At 59.8% G+C, this 26,233-nt stretch overlaps 3 protein-coding genes across 12 annotated transcripts; 2 read left to right on the plus strand and 1 right to left on the minus strand.

The window, feature by feature from the left end:
- The first annotated feature begins 157 nt into the window (after positions 1 to 157).
- Positions 158 to 4,734, plus strand: PYROXD2 (pyridine nucleotide-disulphide oxidoreductase domain 2). Of its 8 annotated transcripts, none has more exons than XM_015632394.3 (16): positions 161 to 381; positions 800 to 819; positions 1,030 to 1,123; positions 1,204 to 1,277; positions 1,397 to 1,543; positions 1,687 to 1,840; positions 2,052 to 2,113; positions 2,224 to 2,321; positions 2,723 to 2,864; positions 2,957 to 3,091; positions 3,193 to 3,265; positions 3,364 to 3,520; positions 3,654 to 3,808; positions 3,930 to 4,040; positions 4,142 to 4,262; positions 4,366 to 4,734. In XM_015632394.3, the coding sequence occupies exons 1-16, from the start codon at positions 210 to 212 to the stop codon at positions 4,493 to 4,495; spliced, it is 1,845 nt and encodes a 614-aa protein (XP_015487880.1). In that variant the 5' UTR covers positions 161 to 209; the 3' UTR covers positions 4,496 to 4,734. The 8 variants fall into 8 exon arrangements, with proteins under 8 accessions (XP_033371692.1, XP_033371690.1, XP_033371691.1 ...); XM_015632395.3 differs by having other exon boundaries at positions 3,930 to 4,036; XM_033515801.1 differs by lacking the exon at positions 4,366 to 4,734 and having other exon boundaries at positions 158 to 381; positions 3,683 to 3,808; positions 3,896 to 4,040; positions 4,142 to 4,233.
- A 2,267-nt stretch (positions 4,735 to 7,001) lies between these two features.
- LOXL4 (lysyl oxidase like 4) lies at positions 7,002 to 13,424 on the plus strand. Its single transcript, XM_015632393.2, has 15 exons — positions 7,002 to 7,074; positions 7,592 to 7,884; positions 8,025 to 8,203; positions 8,354 to 8,565; positions 9,093 to 9,131; positions 9,254 to 9,470; positions 9,601 to 9,784; positions 10,049 to 10,203; positions 10,523 to 10,690; positions 10,881 to 11,043; positions 11,170 to 11,413; positions 11,684 to 11,799; positions 11,886 to 12,022; positions 12,214 to 12,325; positions 12,448 to 13,424. Exons 2-15 carry the CDS (start codon positions 7,614 to 7,616, stop codon positions 12,516 to 12,518), a joined length of 2,268 nt encoding a protein of 755 aa, XP_015487879.1. The 5' UTR covers positions 7,002 to 7,074; positions 7,592 to 7,613; the 3' UTR covers positions 12,519 to 13,424.
- A 1,065-nt stretch (positions 13,425 to 14,489) lies between these two features.
- Positions 14,490 to 26,185, minus strand: R3HCC1L (R3H domain and coiled-coil containing 1 like). Of its 3 annotated transcripts, none has more exons than XM_033515736.1 (7): positions 25,994 to 26,185; positions 19,440 to 20,887; positions 15,755 to 15,930; positions 15,573 to 15,643; positions 15,364 to 15,459; positions 15,064 to 15,204; positions 14,490 to 14,902 (listed from the first exon to the last, which is right to left on the minus strand). In XM_033515736.1, the coding sequence occupies exons 2-7, from the start codon at positions 20,871 to 20,873 to the stop codon at positions 14,847 to 14,849; spliced, it is 1,974 nt and encodes a 657-aa protein (XP_033371627.1). In that variant the 5' UTR covers positions 20,874 to 20,887; positions 25,994 to 26,185; the 3' UTR covers positions 14,490 to 14,846. The 3 variants fall into 3 exon arrangements, with proteins under 3 accessions (XP_033371627.1, XP_033371629.1, XP_033371628.1); XM_033515738.1 differs by lacking the exon at positions 25,994 to 26,185 and adding an exon at positions 25,910 to 25,980; XM_033515737.1 differs by lacking the exon at positions 25,994 to 26,185 and adding an exon at positions 23,994 to 25,888.
- Between the last annotated feature and the right edge of the window lie 48 nt (positions 26,186 to 26,233).

Consider the following 26,233-nt stretch of genomic DNA (forward strand, 5'->3'; position numbering starts at 1 on the left):
CTGGGGACAGCAGCCCCGCTGGGGACAGCAGCCTCGCTGGGGACAGCAGCCGCGGGCCAGCGCTCGCCGGGCGCCCGGGTCCTGAGCAGCCTCCCCGCCTCCTCAAGGCGTTCCCTGCCCTGGCCCCCCCGGCCCCTCCGTGTGCCCGGAAGCCCCGGTAAAAGTTCCGCCGGGAAAGCAAAGTCCAGGCTGCCGGACGCAGGGCGGCCATGGCCAGGCGCTGCGGGGCGATGGCAGCCGGGCTCCGGGGAAGCCTCGTCTGCTCTTCCCGCTGGTTCCGGGGCTGGCGTCTGTCCCCGGGGCCGTCAGGAACGCGTTGGGCCCATGCCCGGGCTGCAGCCCAGCTGCAGCGGGAGTACGACGCTGTGGTGATCGGGGCAGGTAACAGAGCAAGGGAGCGAGAGTCGAGCTGCAGGGAGCCGGCGGGGACCCACATCTGCCCTCCCCCCAGGGCAGGGAGCAGAGGAGCAGCTAGGTGGGGACCACAGTAGTGCTGGACGCATTGCAAACCCCCAAAGTGCAGCTCGTGCCTGGGACGACTCAGGGGTCTGGCACAAATTGCAGCCCCCCAGCATACAGAGCACTGCTGGAGCATCTGCCTCGAGCACCTCTGTCCCCCTCTGCTGCACCGCTAGGGCCAGGGCTGTAGGGCCGGGGGAGGATGTGCTTTGTCACCTGTATCCCTCTGTCTAGAGCCTGTTATTGGGTGTCTGTGACGGCCCCATGCCCAGGGGGGGTGCCCTATGCTGTGGGCCCAGCACCAACACTGGGCTCTATGCATCTCCCTCTCTTCTTGCAGGGCACAACGGGCTGGTGGCAGTGAGTACCTAGACTGGCGTGCTGCCTCTCCTCCATCCGCAGGGGCAGCAAGGCACTGGGAAGGGTCTGCGCTGTGGGCAGTGGGGGGCTTTGGTGGCAGGCTCCATGGGGCTGGGGTTCCCATGTGAGGGGGGCACCATGTGCAAGAGGGTGCTGACACAGTGACATCCCGGCTGGAGGGATGGGCAGCGTGTGCTGTCCTCCCCACAGGCTGCCTACCTGCAGCATGCAGGGATGCGCACAGCTGTGCTGGAGAAGCGTCACGTGCTGGGCGGCGCAGCTGTCACGGAGGAGATTGTGCCAGGTACCCCTGCATGCCCCTTGTACCCCTGGCCCTGGCCAGTCCTGGTGGTGGACATCCTCCACCACCCCACATGTTCCCAGGGTTCAAGTTCTCCCGGGCATCATACCTGCTCAGCCTGCTGCGACCACAAATCTATGCTGATCTGGAGCTGCAGGTATTGGCACCCACCCTTTGCTGGGCTGCTGGCAGCTCCCAGCATGCAAGTGGGGGGACTCTGCTGCCGGGCTGTCCCTGCAGGGTGGGTCCTGCAGTGGGAACATCCCTGTCTTGCAGCGGCATGGTCTGAGGGTGCTCCCACGGGACCCCTACTCCTTCACCCCACTGCTGGAGAACAGGAGCCCTCCTCGCTCCCTTCTGCTGGGACATGACATGACCCAGACTCAGCAGCAGATTGCTCAGTTCTCCCAGAAGGATGCCCAGGTACCACCAGGGACATGCACCTGGCACAGCAAAACCCATGCGGGGCTACCCTGCTCCTGGAGTGGTAGGGATGCTCCTGGGTGGAGTATCTGTTGCACCCATCGTGGTGCAGTCCTTGTTGTCCACCCTCTGTCCCCTTCCAGGCCTACCCTGAGTATGAGGCGTTCATGGGGCGCATGGTGTTGGCCCTTGACCCACTGCTGGATGCTCCTCCAGTGGATACAGCTGCCCTGGGAAAGGGTTCCCTGCTCCAGCAGCTCAGGAACCTGCGAACCCTAAAGCCCTTGCTGCAGGCAGGTACATCTGGGATGCCAGGGAACCCCAATAGCAAGGGGTCTTTGCCAGCACTTGGGATGGGCGATGCAGAGCCTCCTCTGGAGCCCAAACTGGGCCAGCAGGCTCTGCTAGGCTTACCGTGGTCTTGCTGACTGGCCTCCAAACCCAGCTGGGTACCAGTAGCCAGCTCTGGCACAGCCATGCAGGTCTCACACCACCTCTCCACCCCCAGGGCTGGCACTGGGGCGGCAGCTGCCCCACTATTACGAGGTGCTCACAGCTCCCATCTCCAAGGTGCGTGCTGGCAGTGGTGGTGTGGAAACACCCACTGCCTCTCCTGCCTGCCAGGGTGCTGCAGCAGCTCCCCACCCCAAGCCTGGTGTGCTCTCTTTCTCTTGGGCCAGATCCTGGATCACTGGTTTGAGTCAGAACCCCTGAAGGCAACTCTGGCTACTGACGCGGTGATTGGAGCCATGGCCAGCCCACACACCCCTGGCAGTGGGTGAGGATCCCTTCCCTCTGGGGCTCATCCTGCACTCTCCCCCGTTGCCTTGCTTTGTGCTTGGCTCTGCTGCACACCAGTACCCCATGCCCTGCCCCTTTCCTCTCCCTCCTGCTGCCTGCTCAACATTGCCATGGTGCCTCAGGGGTTGGTGCTGGGCAAGGGGCTGCCCCCAGCCCTGCGATATGGCTCTCCTGAGCGGCCTCCACCTATCCCTTTGCTGTCCCTGGGCTGGGCTGAGTCCTGGCTGGTGCATGCTCCCTGTAACTGAGCTGACATCCCATGAAGTGGCATAGTCCCGGGGGGGGTACTGTGAGGGCTGTGGCACCATCCTCACTACCCATGCAGGGGACAGATCCATCTCCTCAGCCAGCAGCTAACCCGAGGTCCTGCTGCTGCAGGTACGTGCTGTTGCACCACGTCATGGGTGAGCTGGAGGGACGGCGGGGAGCCTGGGGCTACGTGGCAGGTGGGATGGGAGCCCTGTCCCAAGCCATCGCCCAGGCAGCGACTGCCCGGGGAGCCCACATCTTTGCTGAGAAGGTATGGGGTGTATGGGAGAGGGGAGCTGCTTGGCCATGCCTGCAGGCAGCAGGGATGCCCTTGGTAAAGTCGTGTCCCCTGCATGTGCGCAGGCAGTGTGCCACGTGCTGCTGGGCAGGGAAGGGGAGGTGCAGGGTGTTGTGCTGCAGGATGGGACAGAGGTGAGGAGCAAACTGGTGCTGTCCAATGCCTCCCCCCAAATCACCTTTCTGGAGCTCATTCCTCAGGTATGGAGTGCATGGGGCTGGTGGGGAAGGCTTGGCATGTTGGAATCGTCTCATTTAGACTGCCTCATAGCCAGCCTCTGTACCGGTATTTCCCACCCCAGGAGCAGCTGCCGAAGGATTTTGTCCAGCGGATCCAGCAGGTTGACACACGCTCCCCTGTCACCAAGATCAATGGTAGGTACCAGCAAGGACATTTCCACTGCCATCCCTGCTGGAGGAACACTGGTGCCAGGCTGCACCCCGCTTCCTCCATCTCCCCATCCCATGCCCAGTGGCGGTGGATCAGCTGCCCAGTTTCCTGGCTGCCCCCAATGCCCGTGATGGGCAGCCCCTGCCCCACCACCAGTGCTCCATACACCTCAACTGTGAAGGCACCCAGCTCCTGCATCAGGCATTCACTGAGGCTGCCCACGGGCACCCCTCCAGCAGGTAGGAGCCTGTACTGGCACACCTTGGTGAGCTGGGGAAGGGACAGGACAGTCATGGCAATGGATGCTGTGGACACAGGTGTGGAGTGGCTGGGTCCCCCTCTGCCTGCCCAGTTGGTGTACTGTTCCCCCAGGCCCATGATCGAGCTCTGCATTCCCTCAGTGCTGGACCCAGGGCTGGCCCCACCAGGCTGCCATGTCGTGTCCCTCTTCACACAGTACACCCCGTCCGTGCTGGCAGGCGGGCGGTCCTGGGACGAGCAGGCCAGAAATGCGTACGCAGACACAGGTACGTAATGCACACACAGACCCCGGTAACAGCTGCGGGCAGAGTGGCCCTGGAGCTGCACAGGAGTTTGCTGCCATGTCCCCCCAGGCTGCCCACCAGCAGTCCCTTCATCTTTCTCCAGTGTTTGACTGCATCGAAGACTATGCCCCGGGGTTCAAGGCGTCCATCATTGGCAGGGACATCCTGACACCACCAGACCTGGAGAGGATCTTCGGGCTGCCCGGTGGAGTGGGTACCACATGTGTCAACTCTGAGCATTGCTCTGGTGCCAGTGTTAGTGGGCACACAGGCCTGAGCCAGGCACAGCTAGCTCACACACAGCTCTGTTGGCAGAACATCTTCCATGGAGGGATGTCTCTGGATCAGCTGTACTTTGCTCGGCCAGCACCATCCTACTCTGGCTACCGGTCCCCAGTTCCTGGCCTGTACCTGTGTGGAAGTGGAGCCCACCCTGGTGAGCAGAGCTGGGAGCCAGGACCCTCGTGGAGGCCTGTAGAAGGAAGAAAGGGGCATGTGGAAGAGGTGTACCACCGTTCCCCATTTCTCCTTTCCTGCAGGAGGAGGAGTGATGGGAGCAGCAGGACGCAATGCCGCCCAGGTGGCTATCAAGGATTTCAGGCACCTCTCATGAGATCAGTGAAACTGACTTCACCAACACAGGGTTGCAGCAGCAGCATGCCCTGCTGATGCCATGCAGAGCCCTGCCCATCCCCAGCTTGCTTCCCCAGCACCTCAGGGCAGCACCAGCATCTCCTGAGAGCTGGGTACAGGCTGGTCCCTGGTGCTGCCAGCTGCTACTGTCACCTTGAACAGAAGGCTACTCCCAGCCTACCACAACCCAGCCTTGCCCCAGTGGCTCCTGAACCCTACATGACCATGTCTGTGCCTGTGCCCATGGAAATAAACCCTAGCCTCTGTCATGAGCACTCTCACTGTGTCTTTTAAGCAATTCATGCAGCTCCTACTGTGCCATCTACACTTGCTGGTGATGCAGCCTTGGGGGAGCTGCCGGAGAGAACAGGCACAGTTCGGAGTAGTGAACAGGGACAAACAGCCCCTCACCCTTTCCTCTGCTCATTGATGCAGGCTCAGGTGCCTGCAGGGCTATTTGTATGGAGCCCCGCAGCTCCAGGCAGATCCAGATTTGTTCTAAGTACTTAGAACAAGCAGGGAGCTACCTGCAGTCCCCAGCTGTCCTCAGTCCCCCGGCTCTTGGTGGCTGTGTGTGCAGCAGACACGTGCCCAGCAGCTCAGAAACCACAGGAGCCAGGACTAGCAGCCCCTCGTGCCTCACACATGCTCCTATTCCCGACGGAAGCCGCCTGCACGTGTTCTGGCCCCGTCCCTCCGTCCCCAGGGCAGATGTTCCGTGCTGGCCACTCCTCAGCCACAGCAGCCCTGGGGTGTGTCCGTCACCCGGGCTGCTGCCGGGAGCCGCTGGCTGCAGATTACAGAGCTCACATCCTCTCCTTGCCCTCTTCCTCCGCCGGACAATGCTCCCGATTCAGCCGCCCGCCTCGCCTCCTGCCGGGCCCTAAATACGGTGCCGACAGGGTGAGCTGCTGCACCTGAGCTGGCTGAATCAATATTGACCGGCCAGGAATAGTCCCGCAGCCCTCTGAGAATAGCCCCGCACGCCCGCCCGCCGCCCACAGCTTCCCGCGCACGGGGCTCTCCTGCTGCCGGCCGTGTATTTTTAGCTGCTGCCATCGCTGGCAGCCGGGGCTGCAGGTGCTGGCACCCAGGGAGCCCCGAGGGAGATGAGGGGCTCATTGACTGACACCTCGGGGCAAAGGGGGACACCTCCAGCCCACCACGATCACATGAGCGGCAGGACACAGTGCCTGCGCTGCTGAGAGAAGAGAGGCTGGCAGGTCTCAGATGCGGGAGAGCACACCAGCCCACTCACTTCTCTCTTCTTGCTGTCCCCAGGAGCAGAGGCAGAGCTGGGAGCGGGATGCAGCCTGCCCTGCGCCCCTGCCAGCATCTGCCGGGGGAGGAGTTCGGGGGAAGCTCCTGGCTTCACACTTAAGCAATTGATCTCCAAAACGTCGAGACGAATGAGTCACGGGCTCCACTGCTGGCCCCAACCCTGCCCTTCCCCAGGGCTTTCCGTGGCTTCCCTCCGTTCTGGGGCTGGGCAGGGACTCAAATCGCACCACAGGCTTCGGGACGTGCCCTGATCCCGGCCAAAGCAGAGGGCTGGGATGAAGGGTCCCCTGCGAAGGGGACCTAGAGTTGTGCATCCCTGCACACCCAGAGGTGCCGGAGGTCTTTGCGAGACGTGGCGATGAGCTCACGGGCTATTCCCGGCCGTGTTGATCCTGGCTCCTCCCGGCAGGATCCGGCTGCTTTGACTCCAAACAAACAGTCCGGTGGCCACCGGCACATTCCTGGCCGGTCCCTGGGCACGGCCGGGGCACTGGGCTTCCTGTTTATCCCCATCCCACGGCGGGGCACGGCGGGCGTGTGGGTAGCAGGGTGCCCCGGGGACTGGCGGCACCCCAAGCCGGAGGTTGCTCCCAGGGCAAGTCGGGCCGGGGGGGGGGGGGGGGGGGGGGGGGGGGGGTGGGCATCACCAATCTCCGCGTCCCACGGAGCGGGGCTAAGCCTGTGGACCCTCGCAGCCAGCCGGGTTTATGGGTGGCACAGGTGATGCTCCAAGCCCTGGGAGAACTGTGTTCCGGGGTCGCGGTACCATGCCATAGCCTGCCGGGGTCCCTGTGCCCCCGAGTCCTGGTCCCGCTGCAGCACCTTCAGGCATCCCATGCCTGTGTGCCCGCCTGAACCACGGCGTGAGTGGGAAGGCGCAAGGAGTGTCCCTAGCATAGCAGCTCGTCATCTCCAGAAAGTCCATGCTGTGCCTGGCTGGGGGACAGCCCAGTGAGGGGAGCATCCCTGACCCAGGGAATTTGGACTCGGGCCAGGTCCAGCCTCGCCGCAGGTAGGGAATATCCGAGATAGCTCAGATCCCTTCGGCTGGGGGAAGGACAGGGCTTGGGACAGGAACCGGTTTGCCTCGGTGTACAGTGAAGCAGAGTAGGGCCGGGGGTGGGCAGGGAGCAGGGCTGGGCTCCAGACCAGAGGCGGAGAGGCGGGGGGCCCCCTCGGGTCGGCCCACCCCGCCGCACCATAAAAGCGGCTGCAGGCGGTGCCCGGCGGGAGGCAGGAGCTGCGGGATCCACTGCTGCGAGCGCTGCCGCTGTGTCCCCTCGCCACCGCCTGCCCCGCACCGCTGCCGGTCCGGCACACCCATCCTTGCCAGGGTGAGTGCTGGGGTGGCCCCGGGAAGGGAGGTCTGGGCACCTGGAGGGGGTTCAGCAATCCCACCAATGCTTCGAATGAGGATGCAGGGGAAGAAGTGAGGTGACGGGGACCGGGCTATGTGCAAGATGGGGAGGAACCTTGGTGTTCAGTAGAAAATCCAGGTGGAGGATAAAAGGGAGGTCTGCGCGGCCCCCTCATCCATGTCCCGAAACATGGGGCAGATAGGAAGCAACAAGAGCATGGGGCAATATTCGTGGGGCTGCCCATTGCTGTGGGTGCCTGGGAGGGCTGTGTCAGAGCTGGGTGACGTGATGAAGAGTGTAGGGCTGGGGTATGCTGTGAGTATGGCAGGGACCAGCCCACGCATCCCCCACAATACAGGGACAGGGACGTCACCACCGTGCAAGAGGGCATGATATCCCTCCACCATTGTCCAGCTCCTGGGGCACAGGGGGGCTGCAGCTGCATCCCCGCTCTGCCGGGGTCCCCAAGAACTCATTGTTGGGCTGTCCCCAGGCATCCCACCCACAGAACCGCGATGGTGAAGCCAAATGGCGCAAGTCACATCCTGCTGGTGCTGCTGTGCTGGGTGGTCCCCAGCAGGCAGGAGCTGGCCCCGGTGCAGCTTCGGCTGGGGGGACCGCGGGGGCCGGCCGGAGAGGGCCGGCTGGAGGTGCTGTACCAGGGGCGCTGGGGCACCGTGTGCGATGACGGCTTCGACTTCCATGCGGCCACCGTCGCCTGCCGACAGCTGGGTTACACCGCAGCCATCACCTGGACCCACAGTGCCACCTACGGCCAAGGGGAAGGTAGGGGGTAGCTGCGGAATGGGGGACAGGGGACCCTGACGAGGGCAGTGTGCTTCCCGCTGGCTGTGGGAGCCTCCCCACACGGCTGTGGGTGCAGACAGCTCACGGGACACACCGGATGGATGATGCTGTGTCCCCAGGCCCCATCTGGCTGGACAACGTGCGGTGTGGGGGCAGCGAAGGCTCCCTGGCAGAGTGTGTTCACAATGGTTGGGGCATCAGTGACTGCCACCATGGTGAGGATGCTGGTGTGGTGTGCTCAGGACAGCGCCTGCCTGGCAACTCCCTGCAGGCTACCACCTCTGGTCACCTGGGAGAGGTGAGTGGGGGCCCACAGCATTCACCTGTGCCCATCAGGGTGTACCAGGGCGACTGGAGCAGGTCCCACTAACCCTTCCCCTGGCCCCCTTTCTGAACACCCTGCCCTCGATGCTGGAGCCCCACGCCCACACCGTGCCCACTGTGGCAGGTGTCGGGACTAACCCTGGAGGAGGTGCGACTCAAGCCCATCCTGGCACGGGCCAAGCTGAGCATGCCAGTGATGGAGGGTGCTGTGGAGGTGAAGCACAATGGGCGCTGGAGGCAGGTGTGTGATGCCAACTGGACCAGGAACAACAGCCGCGTGGTCTGCGGGATGCTGGGCTTCCCCCGGGAGAAGCAAATCAACTCCAGCTTCTACCGGTAGGGATGTGGAAGATACGTTTTCACCTGGGCACGTGGGGCAGGTGCCTGGCTGGACACCCTGTGGGGACAAGAGACTGGAGGAGCAGTCAGAGAAGGGCTGCACATATGGGTGGGTGTGTGAGGTGTCAGTATGGCCTGGCCATGCCTGGATCCTATGCTTGGGCCTTTGACAAGGGTCAGAGTTGGGCTCAGAAGCATCCAGAGGTCTTTGCAGATGGTCACCATCATGGCAAAGTGTGGCAGAAAGGAGAGGAAAGACAAGTGTCCCTTGGTCCCTCCCACCCCGTCTCAGACTGGGACTATAAATACAGCCTATAATGAGCCCCTACCGGTGCCAGGAGTCACACAGTCCCGCTGGGACACACGGTACAGACAGGCTTGGCACAGTAATTGCCACTGGGGAGAGAATGACGTACCGTGGGGTCTCCATCTCCTCCCGGGGAGGGCAGAAATGATGGGGCAGGGGGTTCAGTGTTGGGCAGTGTCAGCATGCTCCCTCATCTCCTGGCTCTGTACACCCACAGAAAGCTCTGGAACAGGAAGCTGAAGGACCCCAACTCCAGGTAGGGCTCAGCACTGGGCATGGTGGGCAGGGCACCTTGGATGGGCACCCAGCACGAGCATTGGGTGGGGGAGAGTCTCTGGGACCTGAGCTGATCCCAGCCCTGCTCTTCTCCCTCGGCAGCCTGAAGACCCTCAGCCAGAAGAACAGCTTCTGGATACACAAGGTGCGGTGTCAGGGCTCAGAGCCCCACCTGGCCCGCTGCCCTGTGCAGGTGGCCCCACCAGCCCCCCACCAGCACGCCTGCCCCCACGGCATGCATGCCATCGTCAGCTGTCTCCCTAGCCCTGCCTTCCAAAAGGGCACAGGCAAGGGCAAGAACAAGACCACCCCAGGAAAGGTGAGCCCTTGCAGAGTTCCACACCCTCTCCCACTGACAGTGTCTCAGAGCTGAGCAGCCACTCCATTTGCACTTGAGGAGGGGGCTGGCTGTGTCCTGGGGGTGCTGACTGGCTGCTCCCCATACCCAGGTGCTCCCAGTGCGGCTGCGAGCGGGCACCCACCCTGGTGAGGGCCGCGTGGAGGTGCTACGCCACGGGCAGTGGGGCACCGTGTGTGACAAGCAGTGGGACCTGGCTGCAGCCAGTGTGGTGTGCCGGCAGCTGGGCTACGGGACAGCAAAGCAGGCCCTGGTGGGAGCCCGGATGGGACAAGGTGAGGCAGGTGTTACAGCATGGACTTGGGAAACCTCTGGGCTTGGAGGGGTATAATGGGGAAATCAACTGATTTGATCTGTCCTGCTGGAGAATCCTGGGATGCTCATGCAGCTCCAGCCTACCTTGGGATGAGGTCACCCTGTCTGCTCCTGTCATGGGCAGCTCCATTCTCAAAGAGAATGCCCAGACCAGGAGATAAGGATGAGGGTCCTGCTCCAGGATGGTCATGGAGGAGGGGGCACTGAGCCTTCCTGTGCTTTAGGTCTGGGGCCCATCCATATGAGCAACGTACGGTGCACTGGCCATGAGCACTCCCTGGGCGAGTGTCGCTTCCAGGACGCTGAGCAGAACGGGTGTCGGCATGAGGCAGACGCTGCTGTCCGCTGCCACATGCCCTACATGGATTTCAAGAGCCAGGTGAGCCCCTGCCTCCTTCCCAGAGCCTCTTGAACCCCAGTCCCATCGCACAGTCCCTGCTCCCCAAGCTCTGTGCCCAGTGTGGATGCTCAGAGCAGCCCTGGGGTGACCCAGGAGATGGGGGAACACAGAGCAGCACCCTGATGGGATTCTGCAGGATGGTCTGGTGGCAAAATTGGTCTTGTAGGGAGGAGGGGAGGAAGAGGAAGATGAGGGAGATGTTCAGCTGGATGTGTGGAGCTGCTTGTCCCATTGCAGCACGGGGTGGGAGAGCTGGGGGTCCGCACCACATTTCAGCTCAGCTCCTCTCTGCCAACAGGTGCGGCTGGCCGGGGGCCGCAACCCCGAGGAAGGAGTGGTGGAGGTGCTGGTGCCAGTGCAGGGGCGGCTGCAGTGGGGTGCAGTGTGCGGTGCACAGTGGGGCCTGAACGAGGCCATGGTGGTCTGCAGGCAGCTGGGGCTGGGGTTTGCCAGCCATGCCCTACAGGTGAGTGGGGTACTGGGAACAGACCTGCAGGGGTCCTGCAGGTAGCGTGGACATGGTGTGGCATGAGGGTCTGAGATGGCACAGTTTGGGGACAAACTGTGGTGGCAGTCTTAGGGCAGGAAAGGAGGCAGGGGAGGCACGTGGGTGCTGGCAAGGACTGGCCCAAACACTGTGCTCCTCCTCTGTTCAGGAGACATGGTACTGGGCAGGCAGCCCCGATGCCACCCAGGTTGTGATGAGCGGGGTGCGCTGTGCCGGCACCGAGCTGGCCCTCCAGCAGTGCCAGCGCCATGGCCCTGTCCACTGCCCCAGCGGCGGGGGACGCTTCTCAGCGGGGGTCACCTGCACTGCCCGTGAGTAGCAGGAGCCAATGGGGTACTGCTGGCAGGGGGGGATCCCCCTTCTCCTGTAGGAGAGTGGGGGGTGCTATGCAGGGTGGGGATAACCTTCTCAATCCCCCCTGATCCCCCCCATGCCAGACGCCCCAGACCTGGTGATGAACGCCCAGCTGGTGCAGGAGACAGCCTACCTGGAGGACCGGCCCCTGGGGCTGCTGTACTGTGCCCATGAGGAGCGCTGCCTCTCCCGCTCTGCTGACAACATGCAGTGGCCCTATGGCCACCGCCGCCTCCTTCGCTTCTCCTCCCAGATCCACAACCTGGGAAGAGCCGATTTCCGACCAAGGATGGGGCGTCATGCCTGGACTTGGCACCAGTGCCACCGGTGAGTGGCCCATAGGCAGGGGCTGGCAGGAAGCTGCCCCCTCCTAGGGCCAGGCAGGGCATGGTGGCACCCCTCCCCAAGAGGCTGTCCCACCCGGGGTAATTAACAGCGTCTGAGCCAGCACTGTCATTACAGCTTTATTTGGCTTCAGGGTTGTAATTTGCTGAGTCCCTGGGTGCTGCCCTGCTGGAAGTTCTGCTGGGGTTGCCTGGGCTAGCCACGTGCTCCCTGGCTGGGCACTGGCCCTGTGCTCAGTTCCTGTCCCCACAGACACTTCCACAGCATCGAGGTCTTTACCCACTATGATCTGCTGACGCTCAATGGCTCCAAGGTGGCTGAGGGGCACAAAGCCAGCTTTTGCCTGGAGGACACCAACTGCCCCGAGGGTAGGCGCTAGCTGCAGAGCTGACAGTGGCCCTCATTCTTCTCCCCAAAGGGTCTGTGCCTCCCTCACGCCCCTTCCTTGCTGCAGGTCTTCAGCGACGCTTTGCCTGTGCCAACTTTGGTGAGCAGGGGGTGAGTGTGGGGTGCTGGGACACCTACCGCCATGACATCGACTGCCAGTGGATTGACATCACCGATGTGCCACCAGGCAGCTACACCTTCCAGGTATGGGGATGGAGGGCTGGGGGACACCAAGCTACCTCATCTCAGGGCTGGAGGGTTGTCCTCCATGAGCACCACAGCATCCCTCACCCTGCATGTCAGGGTGCTGATCTGTACCCTGCTGTGCATGCCACAGTCCTGCCTGGCCAGGGCATAGCAGAGGGTCTCCCAGCCCTGCTCCTTGCCCTCCCCAGGTGGTCGTGAACCCCAAGCATGAGGTGGCTGAGTCAGACTTCTCCAACAACGTGATGAGGTGCCAGTGCAAGTATGATGGGCAACGTGTCTGGATGCACGGCTGCCACACAAGTAAGGAGCATAGGGGCTATGGCAGGCAGGGTGAGGGAAGTGACGAGGCTAGGGGTGCCACAGGTTTCTTGTGCCCCCACACACACACCCACCCACCCACCCCATAACATCACTCTCCCCAGGTGATGCCTATGGTGCTGACGTGGTGAGCGATCTGGAGAGACGGGAGCGCCTGGCCAACAACCTCGTGTGAACCCTTGGCATTGGCAGGGTCCCAGCAGCGCCACGGGAGAGTCCGACTCCCGCGCCCCAGCCCCTGTGCCCTGGCAGCACTGGACTGAGCTCAGGGACTTGCAGACTTTTGTATTTATTGATGCTGCTGCAGAGGATGGAGATGTGTGCCAGGGCCAGCAGGAAGTGCCTGGGGGTGCCCAGTCCTGTACTGCCAGTGGCACTTGAAAGAGTGGCCCAAGTACCACAGCAGCCCTCACCTCCACACCCCCAGGACAACTACCTCAGCCTGCCCAGCCCCCCATGCTCCAGCAGACTCAGGACAGTCCCCAGCCACCCATGCACCAGTCCTGTCTTCAATAAAAGTTCTGTGAGCTGGGAGCAGGGTGCTGTGCTGTGAGAGAAAGGGTACTCATCAATCCCACCATCACCTCCTCCTTCCCCTGCACTCTTTCCCATTAAGAACATGAAGCCAGTCCCCAGCTGGAAACAGCTCGGTTTAGGCAGTGTGTCCCCAGCCAGGCAGTGTTCCCCTTGTGCCACTCAGGGCCACCAAATCCCTGGCTGGCTGTATGTGGCTGGCATCAAGCAGTTCTGGCTTGCCATCAGTGGTCCCCATGGGCTGAGGCACCATGGCCCTGAACTGGCTAACCCAGTGCATGCAAAAAGACCCAGCCAGCTCTATGGCAGCATGGGCTGGCAGCCAGCCCAGCAGCCACTGTTTCTGCAGCTGACATGCTGGGCTTTCCCAGGCTATCCTGGCAGCTTCCCAGACATGGGAGCTGTGGTAGGGCCACTCTGTTCCTCAAAGCCCTTGCTCCTGGGCACAGCATGGGGACACAGGGTACACTGTGCCCTTGCTCTGTTTCTTACCTCCCGTGGTTTCTATTTTTTTCTTACAACAGGAAATAAAAGGGAATGTCACCAATGCACTCTGTACTGTCTGTTCCCCAGATTTCCAGCCACGGGGCAGTGCCACCCCTCTCCTTGCACATCTCTGTACACTCCTGCCTCGCTGGCAGGCACCAGCGCAGGGTGGGGGGCTGTCAGCAGCCACCTTGGCCCAGGGCAAGCCAGGGTGCACCCACACGTGATAGTCCCTGCACGTGGAATTGCTGCTGGGAACCACAGTGATGCACTGGAGGGGCCCGAGGCCAGAGACCGTGGCAAGGCACGTGCTGGTGGAGGCTCACTCGGCCAGGGTCGGGCTTTGAGGGATGCCGGATGGCGGGGAAGATGTTTTCCACATGAGAGCAGCTTTGCGCCCTGGAATTTCCACTGGCCAAGCCACGAGCATCCGGGAACGGCAGCCGAGATGGCTCCCAGCTGGCAGCGCTGCCGGACGGCGCAGGGGCAGGCGGCCACCGCCACGGGGTCATGACCAGCACCACTGCTGCCAAGCTGGGGGACAGCCAGGGGACACAGGGTAGCCACATGAGCTCTTCAGCAACCAAAAGCATACAAACTTCTGGCAGTGGTGGCAGAAAAGCATCATCCCCGTTCTCACCTCCTGTGAAAAGCACCAAAACCTCAGAGTCTGCAGAGCTACAGGGTGGGAGTGCTGGGGAACATAGGGCTGTTTTTCAGGTGCTGAGAGATGATGCAAAGCAGAGCCAAAGGCAGGTCCCAGGTGCCAGTCTCCACCCGGGGGCAGGGCAGGAAGCCCCCAGCCTGCCATGGGCCGGCAGCGTGGCCACATCACAGCCCCGTGTGGGGCCAGGAACACGGCCCTGCCCATGCTCTGACAAGGGCCCTGCTGTTCAGGGCTGCAGCTGCTCCGCGGAAGTAAACAGGGTCCCTGCCAGCACATTCCTGCCTGCCGTCCTGCCCCCTGATCCCTCCTGCCTGCACATCCCCCACACCCGCTGGGGACACCCAGCACCTGGGAGGGGTGGATATGCCCACAGCAGTGCAGACCATGAGCAGCTGCCCCCGGCACGCACACCCTCCCCCGGTATGAAGGGAACGGGGAGCCACCACCCAGGCAAGCAAATAAAATAAATGGCATTTATTAGCAAAATAAAGGACAGAAACTCTCACTCACAAGGCCCTGCCAGGTGGCCAGGGCCGCCCCACACAGCCCCCCATGCTCTCTGCTGAGCTCCCTGCATCCTGCTGCTGTTCCTGCTATGGCTGGCAGCCTTGGGGGTTCTGCTCTGGGCAGGGTGGGCAGTGCTGCCTGACAGCAACAGCATCCCCACAGCACCAACCAGCCCGTGTGCTGCTCAGCCCTTTTGGTGAAGCAGCCCAGTGCTTTTGGACGCAGTGCAGAATCTGTCCCAGCTCTGAGACGCAGACTGCTCTGCCTGCCTGTAGAGAGGGACATGGGCTGAAAGTGCAGCCTCCTGGCTCAGTCCCGGCCCTCCCAGGCATCCTCCCGCTGCTTGTTCTCCAGGCGCTTCCTCTCTGCAGAGACAACAGAGTGAGTGCCACATCCCTACCACCTCACCTCCCTGGAGAGGTGGCTGGAGTCCACCCTGGTGCAGCCCCCTCTCACCCAGCACCCTGTGAGAAGGAGCATGCATGAGAAAGGACCCCTTGTGCCCCTCCAGGCTTCCAAAACTCACCCTGAGCTTCTTGCAGCTTCCTCCGCTCAGCATCTCGCTGGGCTGGTGTCTGGTTGCTCCGTACCCCCAGGGCACCAATCACCAGCCGCCTGGCCAGGACAGCCGATGTTTCAGGGCGCTCCTTGGCTGGCTGCAGGTACTCTGTGAAGATGGAGGACATTAGTGGGGCATTCCGGGAGGGACAGGGCAGCCAGCAACAGCTGTGGAGCCATGCTGGCTGCCCCATCCCTCCCCAGTTGTCAGGATGATGTTGCAGCACAAGCACGATGGCACAGGCTGGCACAGGGCAGCACCACTCACCAGCATATGCCCTGGCTTTGGCCTTAGAGGCGCGGGTGCCCTGGGACAGTGGGCGTGTCTTCACCATCAGGTGCTTGGTGCTGAGGGCATCTCGTGCTGCAGGAAGAGAGCAGCATGTCCACGTGCAGGGTCAGCCCCATGCCCAGGATCTGGCTGTGGGAGAGGGATGCCTCCTCTCTGCCCATCCCCAGCTGAACCAGGAGCAGTACCTGTTATAGGGCTGGAGAAGATGCCCAGGGCATGCGTATCATCCACCCACTTAATATCAAAGCCTTTTTTCCTGCCAAAGAGAGGGAGGGTCAGCGAGACGTCGGCACCTGATGGGCAGCTACCTGGAGCAGAGCCCAGGCAGGGAACCCCAGCCCCAGGAATAGAGTGCTGGCAGACTCACTGATAGCTGCAGAAGACACGCATCAGATCCTCGGTGCGGAAATCCGAGGGGAAATCGTAGATCTCGATGACATGAGGCAGCTCATCATCGCTGATGTCTGGCGCAGCAGGTTCGGCCCCGTAGTAGTTGAAGCGGGGTGACTGCCGGCTCTCCTGGTGCTTCTCACCCCCTGAGAGCTGCAGCATTGGCAGAGGCACAGCACTGAGCAACCCATGGCCAGCTGCCCCACAGCAGTTCCCATCCCATGGCAAGTGCTCCCCAGGAAGTTGTGCAAGCCCCTGCAGCCCACCCCAGCGCTGCAGATAGATTCATGACATCAAAAATTAGGAGTTATCAACCAGGGTTCTCACACCATGCACTTGGCTTTTCCCATTACCAGCATCCCTTCACTTGCCACGCTCTGTGGCCAGGTCAGGGACATGCTAGGAATGGAAGGGGTGAAACAGCACATGCACCTCCAAGTACAACCCTCCTTCCACAGCGATGTGATGACCTGAAATACCTTTAGGGAAGAACATGAAGCAGGATAGTAACACCAGGAGGAAAGATTGATGTTTCTCTGCCACATGGAAGCACCACGTTCAGCATGCCCTGGCTGCAGCACGTGCACTGGAGCAGCCTATCAGCACCCCAGATGCCAAGATGAAAAAGATAGCGTTCCACTGAGGAGCAAGTTCTGCTGGTTAATCATCTGTGCACTTAAAAATTTATGTTTTATTTCTCATTTGAATTTGTCTGACTTCACTTTCCAGCCGGCAGGTCTTGTTCTGCCTCTCTGTTGCATTAAAGAACTCTCAGTCCCTGGTCTCCTCCCCTTACTAACAGCACTTACTAATGTTAATCAAGTCCCTACTCAATCTTCCTCTTCATAAAATGGGTTGTGCACCTTTAGTACCTCACAGTGGGGCACTTTCTCCATCCCTAAAATATGATGGCTGTAGAGCTTTTCTACCTTGTGCATTTTTCAACCTTTATTTTAAAACATGTGCAGTAGCCTCCCACTGCCACAACACAGAGGTGCAGCCAGCCCCTATTTCCCTCTGTCCCACAGCATTGCCAGTGCCAGCTGGTCACCCTGCACCATGTTCTGCCCAGTGGGCCACCCTGCATCGCTTGCTGAATCCTTGCTTTCCATGCTGTGCCAGTGGCCAAGGGGATTCACTGCCCTGCTTCACACCAGGCCAGGTGCAGTCCAAAGCCACTGACAGCTCCCCGTTCCCCCTGGAGCCTGGGGGTGGCATGATGCCAAGAAATGGGTACATAACACAGGCGGGTTCCCAACCCGATCCCCTAAGCGATCATAGCAGAGCACACCACGACTGCAAGGTTAGAGTCCATAAATCCCAGCCAGCTCAGTCAATAAAAAGTGCTCATTCCGACAATTTTATGGGGAAGATGGATTCATGGCAGGTAAGGAGGTGCTGCCATAGCGGCAGGTTGCCAGTGGAGGGTAGAGCTCAGTTATGGAGCTCACAGAACAAGTCAGCACTGCCAGCAGAGCCTCCTGCCCTGCCATCACCCCCATGCAGGACAGCACACTCATCAGGCACCCTGTGCCTGCTCGGGGGAAGCAAGGGAGCCATTCCCAGGCAGGATAAAGCCCTGTGGTGCTGCTTGAGGGAGCAGAGCACTCAGGTAGTGCCAGGCACTGGGAAGATGATTAGAGAGCAGGAGCACAGAGTGCTGGAGCAGTCCTTGACCTTCACAAATCACCAAGTGTGGCGGGGCAGGAAGGACAGGAGCCGTCTGGCAGCAGGGCTCAGCCACGCGGCAGGCACGGCTCAACAGGTCCCCAGCACTGCCAGCCCAGCACACAGCGTGCCAGCGGCTCCAGCCGTGGGGCAGGGCAGGGACTGGGAGCCATGGTGCGCTCCCCAGCCCTGGCAGGCATCCTGGGGAGGGTTTGCTGATGGATGGACAGGCAGATGACAGGGACAACGAAGCCTGGCCATCACACCTTGCTGCTCCCTAAAGATACACTCGTGCCAGAGCAGGTCAGAGCGGTCTGTGGCTGCTGGCTTACACCACAGCCTTGGGCACGCACGCACCGCGGCCCCTGCCATGCCGCACTGCCTGATGGAGAGTCCACAGAGCCTGCAAGGAAACACTCTCAGTGCTTAATTACTCTGCGTTCAAACTGATTTCTACTCTGAAATTGTCTGGTTTCAGCTTCCAGCCAATGGTTCTCACTATGGTGTTTTTTTCCTGCTAGATTAAAGAGCCATCCGCTATCAGAAATCTCTCCTCCACACAGTACGTCATAAATCTTGCTCTCTGCCAGCTATCTGCATTGCATAAGGATTCAGTTACGAGGAAGACGTTACTAATTTTCTTGTTCTTTTTGTTAATTAACAACACCCCCATCTTCCCAAGAGCTTGCACCCTCCCCAAGCAGCTACATCCACCTGCTGGGAGCTCAGAGGGCTCAGGAAGCACAAGGTGCCACGTGGGAATCTGCAGGGGACTTTTGATAAACCCCTATTTCAGGTTCTTTTTCACCCATTTTGGGAAGCTCCCTGGAAAGCTCGAACTTGTGCATAGGGGAGCCAATACAGATACTCCTTGGAGTGAGAACCTGTACTGCACAGCACAACCTTGCCCACAGCATCCTACAGCTGCACCGTAACCCAGATCCTCCCTGACCTTCCTCCCCCAAGGATAAAGCTGTGCCCATGGCTTCAGCCCACAGAAAGCCAATACCACCAGCAGCCTCAGAGCAGCACTGCTGTCCTTGCACCAGCATTCACAACCTCTGGTCTGGAGGGTGGGGGACAGTGGCTATGGGGAGCACAGCCAGACAGGGATGGGAATACCCAATGCCCTTCCATATTCCCCCAGATGTGAACCCTCTGTGTCCCACCATCTCACCACCATACCAGGCTCCAAGAGAACCCATCAGCACAAGCAAGGCCTTGCAGACAAGGTGGAATCTGTGCCCCTCAGTAAGAGTGCTCTTGAGCCAATCTGATCCCTTCACAGACGCTGTTTTCAAGGCACCACCCGCCACTTCACACCCTGCTTCCAGCCAAGGGTAGGCAGACGCTGGATATAACAATATTAACGTTGTTTGTTTCTTCAGGTACATTAATGTCATTTGGAAAATCACCAGTTTGACGCTACTGATTTAAAATACAATAAGGGATATCCAGCCTTGCTGCAGGAGCTTTCCTCGTGAACAGCAGCAAAACGGTGGGTCCTGGCACTAAGCAGCCAACTGTAGTAAATTCAGCAGCATGTGTGCAGGAGGGAATGGCAATGAGCCACAGCTGATTAAGAAGCCATGGTTTCGAGGAAACATCCCGTTGCTGTTCCAAAAGGATCCCATACATTTCAGCCCATTTCCTTATCACCAACCCTGGTTTCATGAAGGTGCAGTTGCAGTTTACAGCATTTCAGCAGGTTTTACTGGGCACATATTGTTTTATGTACTACAGAGGGATGATCTACCCAGCCTTCCCCAGCAACTCAGGATGAGATGGGAAAGATGGAGATCCCAAGTGTTTTAGCACCACAGGGGAAGGCTGGCTCTAAGAGCAGGCAGCACAGCCAGCTAGGCTGCCCTGGGTGCAGCACACCCATCCCACACACTCACCCCAGAGAACACAGGAACAGCCATCCCCCACATCCCAGCAGGCACCAGTCACTGTCCCTGCAAACCCCCACAGACACTGGCTTGCAGAAGTACCTCCTCCAGCAGGCGTGGGTCCAGGCAGTCTCCATCATCATTGAACAGCACGTCCCAGCTCTCCTCAGCACCTGGGCTGGTCTGGCCCAGGGTTTCAGCACTGGCACTGGTCTGTCCTTCCTCATGGGAGCTGCTGTGGAGACCTCCCTCTTCTTTCTCAGCCTCCTGGTGCTTCTGCAGTGAGCCCACATCCTCATCTGGCCCTGCCAGCTCGTTGGTCCAGAAGGCAGGCGAGATCCCCTCCATGCCACGGCACAGCAGTTCTAGGGGCAGTGGGGGCTCACAACTTTCCAGAGGTGCTCCCTCCCACGAGCTGCTCTCAGCCTCAGCGCTGCTATCTGTGCAGGCAGAAGTGCTGCCCGCTTCCTCTACAGCAGGCACCAGGCCACTCTCCCCAGTGGGATCCCCAGCACCAGCAGTGCTCTCCTCTGTGACAGGTGGGAGCTGGGATGAACTGCCCATGCCCTGCTGTGGAGTGCTCCCCCCTGGGAGTACTGGAACATTGCCCACGCTACCCCTCAAGAACACAGGTTCACAGCTGGCTGCTGGTGCACACAAGGTGCTCTCCCCAGGAAGCTCAGCCCTGCCTCCCGATGTCTCCTCTTCCTCACACACCCCAGTGGCACAATCCTTGCTCTGCTCTGCCAGGACAGACCTCTCCTCCTCCCTCTCCACCTCCCAGGCTTTTGGACCCACTGTCTCCCCCACCAAGTGGGGCACCCTGCCAGAGTTGCCCACCCCTGCTGACTGCAGGACAGCCTCTCCCAGGCTTTGGGAGAGGTCCCCAGCTGGAACTAGGGTGCTGTTCCCCAAGTGCTCCAACATGCCACTCTGGCCTGTCTGACAAACCAGTGCTCGGCTAGCAGCAGGTGTTGGGCTAGTGGGGTTATCCTGAGGCTCAGGGGTAGCCTTCACAGCCCCAGCCTGGGCACTCTGTGGGGATGGAGGGTCAGGCTCAGTCCTTATCATTCTGTGGCCATGGCTGAGCTCTCCAGGTTCTTCATGAGATCCTTTGTTGTGCCTGTCCCAGGGCTGAGCGACAGCTGGATCTGTGCATGGCTCACACATGCTGGATGATGCCTCCAGGCTTTCCGGTGCAATAGGGCAGCTGCCTTTCGTCCTATGGCTGTGTCTGGCAGAGGCTGCCCGCAGCTCCTTTGGGCCGGCATCCACCTTGTTCTCCCTCCTTGCCGCTCTGCCTGCCTGTGTTCTGGCACGGGGGCTTCTCCTCTGCCCCTCGCCACTGGCCCAGCCAGAGTCCTGCACCAGGCTGTGGTTCTCAGGCTCCAGGCGGTGGTTCTCAGGCTCCCGGCGGTGCCCAGCCCGTGGGTCACCTGTCGCTTGTGCCTCTCTCTCCCGCCGCGCTTTGGGCACGTAGAGGGCCATGTCGGGCTTCCTGCGGCGCACCCGGCTGCCCTCCGCCTCCTGCTGCATGGTGCCAGCACTGCCTGCCAAGGAGAGAACAGGAGAGAACAGTGTCACTGTCACTGTCCCACCCTACAGCCCCACAGCCCCATAGCTGAACACACAGTGGGCAGCCCCTGCCCAAGTCACTGAGTCGGGGTCCCAGCACCCACCCTTGCTCCCTCAGCAGCTGGCACACAGTGATGGATTGTGGAGCCCCAACACTGCCCCACAGTAGCGTATCTGCAGACAGGGTTTGGGGCTCGGAGCACCCCACAGAGCCCTATAGTCTTTGGTGGGGTGCAGCCGGCTTGGGAGAAGCAGGGAAATCCTGACAGAATCGCTGAGGCACATGCCCCACTCCTGGCTGCCTGGGATCCTCAAGTCCAAGGGACCAGTGTCTGCAGCTGAAGCAGAACACTAAGACCATACACTATTCAGGCATCAAAACCCACAGAGAAGCCTGAGGCAGCCACAGAACAACAGAAAGCCAACCCCAGCACAGGGATACCCTGGCGCAGGACCATGGCATGCTGCAGCCCTGCTCACCCGCTGCCCCATCCCAACAGAGATTTATTTTTCATCATCTTTGGCAGAAGCAGGCACGCCGCAAGTGGCCAGGCCCCCCTGCCCCTATAAATATGCATCAGACAGAGTTTATGGAGACGGATGGTGCGGGGGGCTGCACTGTGGTTGAGGGGAAGGCAGAGTGGGGCTGGGCTGGGGCCCCATGATTAATCACTGCCCACTCCGTTTAGGGGGATTCATCACAGGCCGCTGTCAGGTAAATCACTGGAAAAACACCTCTTCAGTAATTAATGTGAAGTGACGGATGGACAGCCCCTGGGCCCATTAATCTGGACCATCAGCGCCAACCGAGATTATGAATGTCAGGATGCATAAACTGCCGGCAGATCAATAGGGCCAGGAACCCATCCAAGGCTCTCATTTCCGAGGCACCTCCGGTACATTAGCCTCCCCTCCACACAGCCCCTGACCGAGGCGCGAACGCTCTCCGTGGCCCCTCACCGACAGCCAGCAGTGGTGCCGGGAAGGCGAGGGGAGGCCAACCACTGGCTGGAAAGTGGCTGGGGCTGCCCATGTTACACAGCATCATCCCCTCTTCCTGATGGATGGACAGACTGTTGCCTTGGCATGATGGATGAGTCTCTCATGGCTCTCCGGAAACCACTGGAAAAGCCCAGCAGGGCGGTATCCCTGGCATGACCCCGGCGCCTGTGTCTGCACCTCATGCTGCGAAGGTGGGCAGAACATGAGGTGCAGGCATGGGCGCTGGTGACGCTGAGCACCATCCCAGGGCTGCCCCAATCATTTTTCTGTCTCCATAGCTCTTGTCATTTTTTTCCCCCCTCTTTGATACACTAATTTTGCTGGCAGAACGATCCTCTTTATCTTTATCGACCGCAAGAAAGGAATGTATCCTACAAACCTTCCAAGGACTGGATTAGTCATTTTTCAACACTGAGGCATTATACATTTTCTCACCGAGTGGCAGCCCAAGTGCCAGGGGGGAGGGGGCACTGGAAGCCCCCCATCACCACCATTTCCAACACACATAGCTTCCAACAGCACTGAAGCATGTTCTGCTTAAGGACTTTTCCCAGCCAAGCCCAGAGTCCCAGGCCATGGCTCATTGCTGAATGTCTTGTGGGGGTCAGTGATCTCCCTAGGCTCTCCTTCCTGACAATTTCCAGCATGGGGAGCAACCAGAAGCAGCATTGCTGCATGCACATCCCATGTCACCTCCAAGAGCCTTTGCACATCAGATTTATGGGCTCCTCAAAAGCTTGCCATTCACCTTGCCTCACCCTCCAAAGCAGATGGTGCAGCATTAGCCAGACGGCTGGTGCTGGGAGCATCCTCTCCCTGCACAGCTTTGCCTCTGCCTGCCACACACTGCTGGGGAAGAGCTGCTTCCTGCAGCCTGGGAAGAAGCACAGCAAGGTGGTAGATGACCCACACTGGCAGGGATTTGCAGTGCTTTGTTTTTTCCCCACAGGGCAGCACAGCTCCTGCCCCCAGCCTATTACACACTTCATCAATGCCACAGCCACGGGTCGGCACCAACTGATTTCATGCTCCAAGAGGCAGAGCAATGGCCCTGGCTTTGGGTCTCATTCACACTACGCTAGGCAGGGCAACCCTGCCACTTCCAGAGTCTGGGACCAAGCCTGCCCCACAAAGACAGGCAGCAATGGGCAGTGCATCCCCAAAAAGGCCTGTTCTGCCCCAGATGCTGTCCTGTTTTATGGACCTGCCTAGCAAAACTACTCAGTGCTCTGGCACCAAGCAGGGAAAGGCCATGGTACCATGGTAAAAGTGATGATGGGAGTGCTGCACAGCTGTCTGGCACATAAAGCACACCAGCCCAGCACTACACAGCCCAACATGGCCAGAAGAATGCTGGATCATCACCCAGGAGACAGCCAGAGCTCCCTGAAGGCACAGGCTCCTCTTGCACTGTTCCCAGGAACACCCTGCTCACGAGGAGCTTGTGCTCATGGTATGCTTTTGTGAGGCCTCAGCGAGCTGCCCAGTCACGTGCCAGCCTGTGTTTCTCCTCTAGCAAACATCTGCAGCACATATGGGCAGCGTTTTCTCCCTGATTTCTCTCCCTGTCCTGCCCAGGGAAGGACCCCACAAACAAGAGCAAGCCGGCCACAGCCCTGCTCAGGGAACCTGGGAACAGGCACGGATGCTGGGCTGTGGTGCTCATGTGGAACATGCCAGCTCCTGGAGAAGTCTCAGTGCCACACAGCACCCTCTCAGCAGGCTGCTGCATTTCCTGGCAGGGAGCTGTATTTTTAGCTTTCGAGGTTTCTAATTCCACTCAATCCATATTCCCATCGATAGAGTAGATAACCTTAAAGCCTTGACAATGAGCAGGGAAGGCAATACTGGGGGACCAGGAGCCTTGGGGCACCTCACGCAGCCTTGGCATGTAGCTCGCAGACCACAATGTCACTCTTTACAGCCTGCAGCAGATTGGGCTCTTTGAAGGGGAAAAAAATAACTACAATAACAAGATTAATAAAAAGGCAGGTACAAGGAGATTCTAAACAGCTCCACTGGGGAACCTGCCACTTGCAGGGCTCATCCCATGCCAGGCACGTGCCATGGCACACTTACCAACTGCACAGCACCAGCCCCTGGCAGCCCAGGCAAGGACTGTCAGAGGTTTTGGTTATCCTGTACCTCGCCTGCTCTCAGCAGAGCTCCAGCCTAGGCCACCTGGCTCAGCAGCAGGCAACGGGGCCAGGAAAGGACCTGGTGGAGACAGAGCAAAGGCATGAACACAGCCACTGGTGCAAAGGAAAGCAAAGCATTCAAGGAGCAAAGAGCTGCACTCCATCCAACTCCTGCCCACAGCCCCGTGGGCTTTAAGATGTCCTGTCCCCTGCTGCCAGGAGAAAGAGCTCGCCAGCAGCCACAGCAAACACCGGCTATGTGAGGAGGTGGCAAAAGCATCAAAGGCACTGAGAGAGATTTCAATCATGCCTTTCACTTCCAGTACTCTTAGGAGACACCTGGAATAGATGCTCTTAGGAGATACCTGGAACAAGAGAAGGGGAACATTCAAGACAAGAAGATGATTTGTAAGTCAATAATGTCCTCTCTCAGCTGCAGGGGGGCAGGGGAGAGGAAAGGGACAACAAACCAGCAGAAGGAGTTAACAGCCAGAATGTTAAGGGGAATACAAAGGACTTTACAAATATACCCAGGCAGAATCAGCACAAAAGTGAAAAGGTCTATTAATAAACCAGGAGGGAGAGAAAATTAATGATGGCTCAAAAATAAAGATGACTCAAAAGGGAAAAATCACTGTTTTTAAACAGAAAAATGCAAATGAGGCAGAGGCCTTGCAAAAACAGCTGCAGGAAAAGCAAAAACAGCATGTCCACACAGACACAGTCACCTGGCCAGCCTGGCCAGTGCGATGATGAACCTATTAACCTGCTGACACACAGTGCCAAGAAACCAGGGCCCTAGCGATGGGTAGAGCAAACAAGGCACTGTTTTTCTCTGCAAGAAAGAACAAAACCAGAGCTGAGGACAGGATAAACCCTGTTCCTATCCCTGGTCCAGAACTAAACGGGCAGTTACAGGAGCCTGCATACCAACACAATGAATGATGGACACTGGTTTGCCCAGAGGAGTTATTTCAGAAGAATCATTGGGCAAAGCTTTTTGATGAGGCAAGCAAGAACCAACTTAGCTGAACTTCAGGGTCTTGTTTTACGCCATTTCTCCAACTTTTACTTGTATAATGAATTGTCATTAAATTAGCAGAGGATATGGAGCAGTGAGCTGTTGTAAACACCATCCAGAGAAGACACTGTTGAAAGGATCCAATAAATGTAAGCAGGACACAAAGCAAGACCCTGCCTGGGAAAATGAAGGTAAAATAACCCAAATCAGCTACCTGGGGAGCAGGAGCAGCCTGAAAAGCAAGGCCCAGAGCTCTATAGTGCACTTACACCAGAAAGCAAGTGACTGGGGTAACCACCCCAAAATGTGCAAGAGACGTATCTGGTCACCAGCATCAGGCCATGGGCCACTCTAGGGCTGTGACAGCCCCACAGCAGGCAGCACACAGAACTCGCAGGTGATGTGAAGGATAGATGAGGATGCCAGGGGCTTGCAGGCAACCATGAAGAACAGTGCCCAGCACTTGTGAGCACCAGACACCTGTTATATAAAGCAAGGCAGACTTGCGCACCAAGCATCCAGGAATCCCTGGAACTGCCCCTGCACCCAAGGGCTGACACACCGCCCTGTGACTGCACAGCGGGGAGAGTTATGGGGTCTGCAATGGGCCATGTTTCCCGGGCATCCCGGGGGCTGCCTGCAGTGCACTGGGGAGATGGGACCTCAGGTGGGGATCGGGGCTGGGACCGGGCGTGAGGGACAGGGCTGGGAGAAGGGATGGGGGACAGGGCTGGGACAGGGGATAAGGATCAGGGCGGGACAGGGAGGAAGGATCAGGACTGGGACAGTAGGGTGAGGGAGAGCGGGGCAGCGCCGAGACGGGGCAGGGTGCGCACCCCGGGCCGCTGTGCCCCGGTACCGAGGGTCCCGCCGTTCCGGGCCGTGCCGGGCCGTGCAGCCCGCCAGGCCGCCGCCGTTACCAGTGGCCGCGCCGGGTCCCCCGTCGCTCCGCGCCGCGCCGCCGCTTCCGCCGCGCCGAGCCCGCCCCGCCGTGGGGACTGCCGGGACTTGTAGTGCGGCACTTGGAGTGCGGGGCCTGGAGTGCGGGACCGGGAGTGAGGGGCCGGGACTGTGGGACCGGGAGTGCGGGACCGGGAGTGAGGGGCCGGGACTGTGGGACCGGGAGTGAGGGGCCTGGAGTCCGCCCCGCCCCGCGGCGC

Source organism: Parus major, chromosome 6 (genome assembly GCF_001522545.3).
Source record: "Parus major isolate Abel chromosome 6, Parus_major1.1, whole genome shotgun sequence".
Taxonomy (NCBI): domain Eukaryota; kingdom Metazoa; phylum Chordata; class Aves; order Passeriformes; family Paridae; genus Parus; species Parus major.

Bases quoted from the DNA above. Each gene is read 5' to 3' on its own strand.
- LOXL4 (XM_015632393.2), top strand. From the start codon at position 7,614: ATGGTGAAGCCAAATGGCGCAAGTCACATCCTGCTGGTGCTGCTGTGC. The intron at 9,785-10,048 runs GTGAGGCAGGTG...CCTGTGCTTTAG, and splicing joins GGGAGCCCGGATGGGACAAG to GTCTGGGGCCCATCCATATG. The intron at 10,691-10,880 runs GTGAGTGGGGTA...TCCTCTGTTCAG, and splicing joins TTGCCAGCCATGCCCTACAG to GAGACATGGTACTGGGCAGG.
- R3HCC1L (XM_033515736.1), bottom strand. From the start codon at position 20,873: ATGCAGCAGGAGGCGGAGGGCAGCCGGGTGCGCCGCAGGAAGCCCGAC. The intron at 15,931-19,439 runs GTACTTCTGCAA...CCAATGCTGCAG, and splicing joins ACCCACGCCTGCTGGAGGAG to CTCTCAGGGGGTGAGAAGCA. The intron at 14,903-15,063 runs GTGAGTTTTGGA...TTGTCTCTGCAG, and splicing joins GAAGCTGCAAGAAGCTCAGG to AGAGGAAGCGCCTGGAGAAC.
- PYROXD2 (XM_015632394.3), top strand. From the start codon at position 210: ATGGCCAGGCGCTGCGGGGCGATGGCAGCCGGGCTCCGGGGAAGCCTC. The intron at 1,278-1,396 runs GTATTGGCACCC...CCTGTCTTGCAG, and splicing joins ATGCTGATCTGGAGCTGCAG to CGGCATGGTCTGAGGGTGCT. The intron at 2,865-2,956 runs GTATGGGGTGTA...GCATGTGCGCAG, and splicing joins CCCACATCTTTGCTGAGAAG to GCAGTGTGCCACGTGCTGCT.